Genomic DNA, 1,840 nt, shown 5'->3' on the forward strand with positions numbered 1-1,840 from the left:
TAATTGATTTCCAGTGCTACAGCCAGTGCAGCAGCACCCGAGTCACCAATTTTATTTGGAGACAAATCCAACCATGTCAGCGTTGAATTTCCTTCCATTTCTTTAGCCAACGCAGTGGCACCGGAGTCACCAATTCCATTGCCAGGCAAATCCAGCCGTGTCAGCGTTGAATTGATTTCCATTGCTTTAACCAGTGCAGCAAAACCCGAGTCAACGATTGCACTGTCAGACAAGTACAACTGCGTCAGCGTTAATATATTTTCCTTCGGAAGTTTAGCGTGAGCATTCCAGTCTTTGCGCTAACACATTGGTGTTAGCACGTGGGGTCTCTGGAGACCCCAGATAGGTATATAAGAGTATTTAGCGTCAAAGTAGTCATCACGTGCGAAGCTACTCGGCGGTTGTTTCAGAGAAATTGTTTTCTTTTTGTTATGCCGTTCTCTCCAGAGCATAGGACATCAACCGAGGACGGAGACAACATATCTCATACTGATACTGTCGTAGACGTATTTGAACGTTTCAAGAACTATCTAGACGAGAAAGTCGAAAGTCTTTCGTCCGGCCTCGTGTCCCGTACGGCGACTGAGACTCAAAAGTTAAGCAGAGTAGCCGAAGCAGAGAAGTTGAAGTTCGCGGGAAACAAGGATCAATTTTTTCTTTAACTCCGAACTTTACGGACCCGTTTGACGAAGTAAGTCATTTTTTAGCCGCCAAGCAAACAGAAAAAGCAGAGGAGAAGGTCGCTGAGCTAAGTAAGAATCTTAAACGCCGGCAGAAGATTATCAAACTTACCGACAAAAGCGAAGCAGGTTGGCTCGCCGTTAAAGAGTACCACACAGAGGAGCTTGCCAGTGACTCCGAAGACGAGAAACGAATTCGTAAAGCACAGGAAAGAGCCTTGAAGAAGAAGAAACAGAATGTGTCAAGGAAACAGGACAGGGATAGAAACTCGTAGCTTGGCGCTTCTCGTTTTCGCGCTACTTACTATGACAGGATGCTTTTTCGAGGTATTGTCCTCGCCCTTTCTTTGTATTTCACAGGCAAGTGTTTGTACTCTGCCTGCCTTTATCTTGTTGTAGTGTGTTTTATGCCTCAGCATACTGGAGAAGGAAAATTATTTTTCTTCGTACGAACGCAGTGAGAAAGACGGAAATATTGACTTCCAGCGCTTTTGCCAGTGCAGCAGCACCCGACTTACCTATTTTATTTCGAGACAAATCTAACCATGCCAGCGTTGAATTTCTTTCCATTGCTTTAGCCAGTGCCGCGGCACCCGAGTCGCTGATTCCATCGCCAGGCAACTCCAACGGTGTCAGTGTTGAATTTATTTCCATTGCTTTAGTCAAGGCAGCGGCACCCGAGTCACCGATGTTATCGTTGCCCAAATCCCAGCGTTGAATTTGTTTCCAATGCATGAGCTAATACAGCAACGCTATTTTCACCTAAGCTCCGTAAACAAATGAACCTCGGAATTTCAAGAAGCGAACCAAGCGTATGCGTCAATTCTTTGCTGAAGGTATCGTGATCTTTCTCACATTCAGTGATGCAAATTAATGCTACGCATAGATAGTCACTACATCTCCGTTCTTCAATTGAATGGTTAATTTGACGTGCTATACTTGCCATAAGAGCCTTGGCTTTTGTCTCGAACCGTTGAGCCAAGATACCACAAGTAAACATAAGCACCTGTTGAAACTCGTTAAAATATCTGTTGTCAGCAACTAAGCCATCTGGACTAATTTCCTCATCAACAAGCTGGCAACTGAGATAAAATGCAGCAAAGAACTCTTGAAAGCTCTTGTGTAGAAACCCATAGCAGAGGCTTGGTCTTCGTTTGCTG

The 1,840-nt window shown here is 44.7% G+C and overlaps 1 protein-coding gene and 1 pseudogene across 1 annotated transcript in view; one reads left to right on the plus strand and one right to left on the minus strand.

Moving 5' to 3' along the window:
• LOC138030623 (NLR family CARD domain-containing protein 3-like) overlaps window positions 1-182 on the minus strand; it is a 1,919-nt gene extending 1,737 nt beyond the window's left edge. Inside the window, exon 1 of the mRNA XM_068878510.1 lies at window positions 47-182. Coding sequence (XP_068734611.1) covers window positions 47-182 — 136 coding nt within the window. The remainder of the gene's footprint in view (window positions 1-46) is intronic.
• Window positions 183-431: 249 nt separating this feature from the next.
• LOC138030624 (uncharacterized) lies at window positions 432-1,398 on the plus strand (annotated as a pseudogene).
• Window positions 1,399-1,840: the final 442 nt, after the last annotated feature.

The sequence above is a fragment of the Montipora capricornis genome, chromosome 13, assembly GCF_036669925.1.
Source record: "Montipora capricornis isolate CH-2021 chromosome 13, ASM3666992v2, whole genome shotgun sequence".
Taxonomy (NCBI): Eukaryota; Metazoa; Cnidaria; class Anthozoa; order Scleractinia; family Acroporidae; genus Montipora; species Montipora capricornis.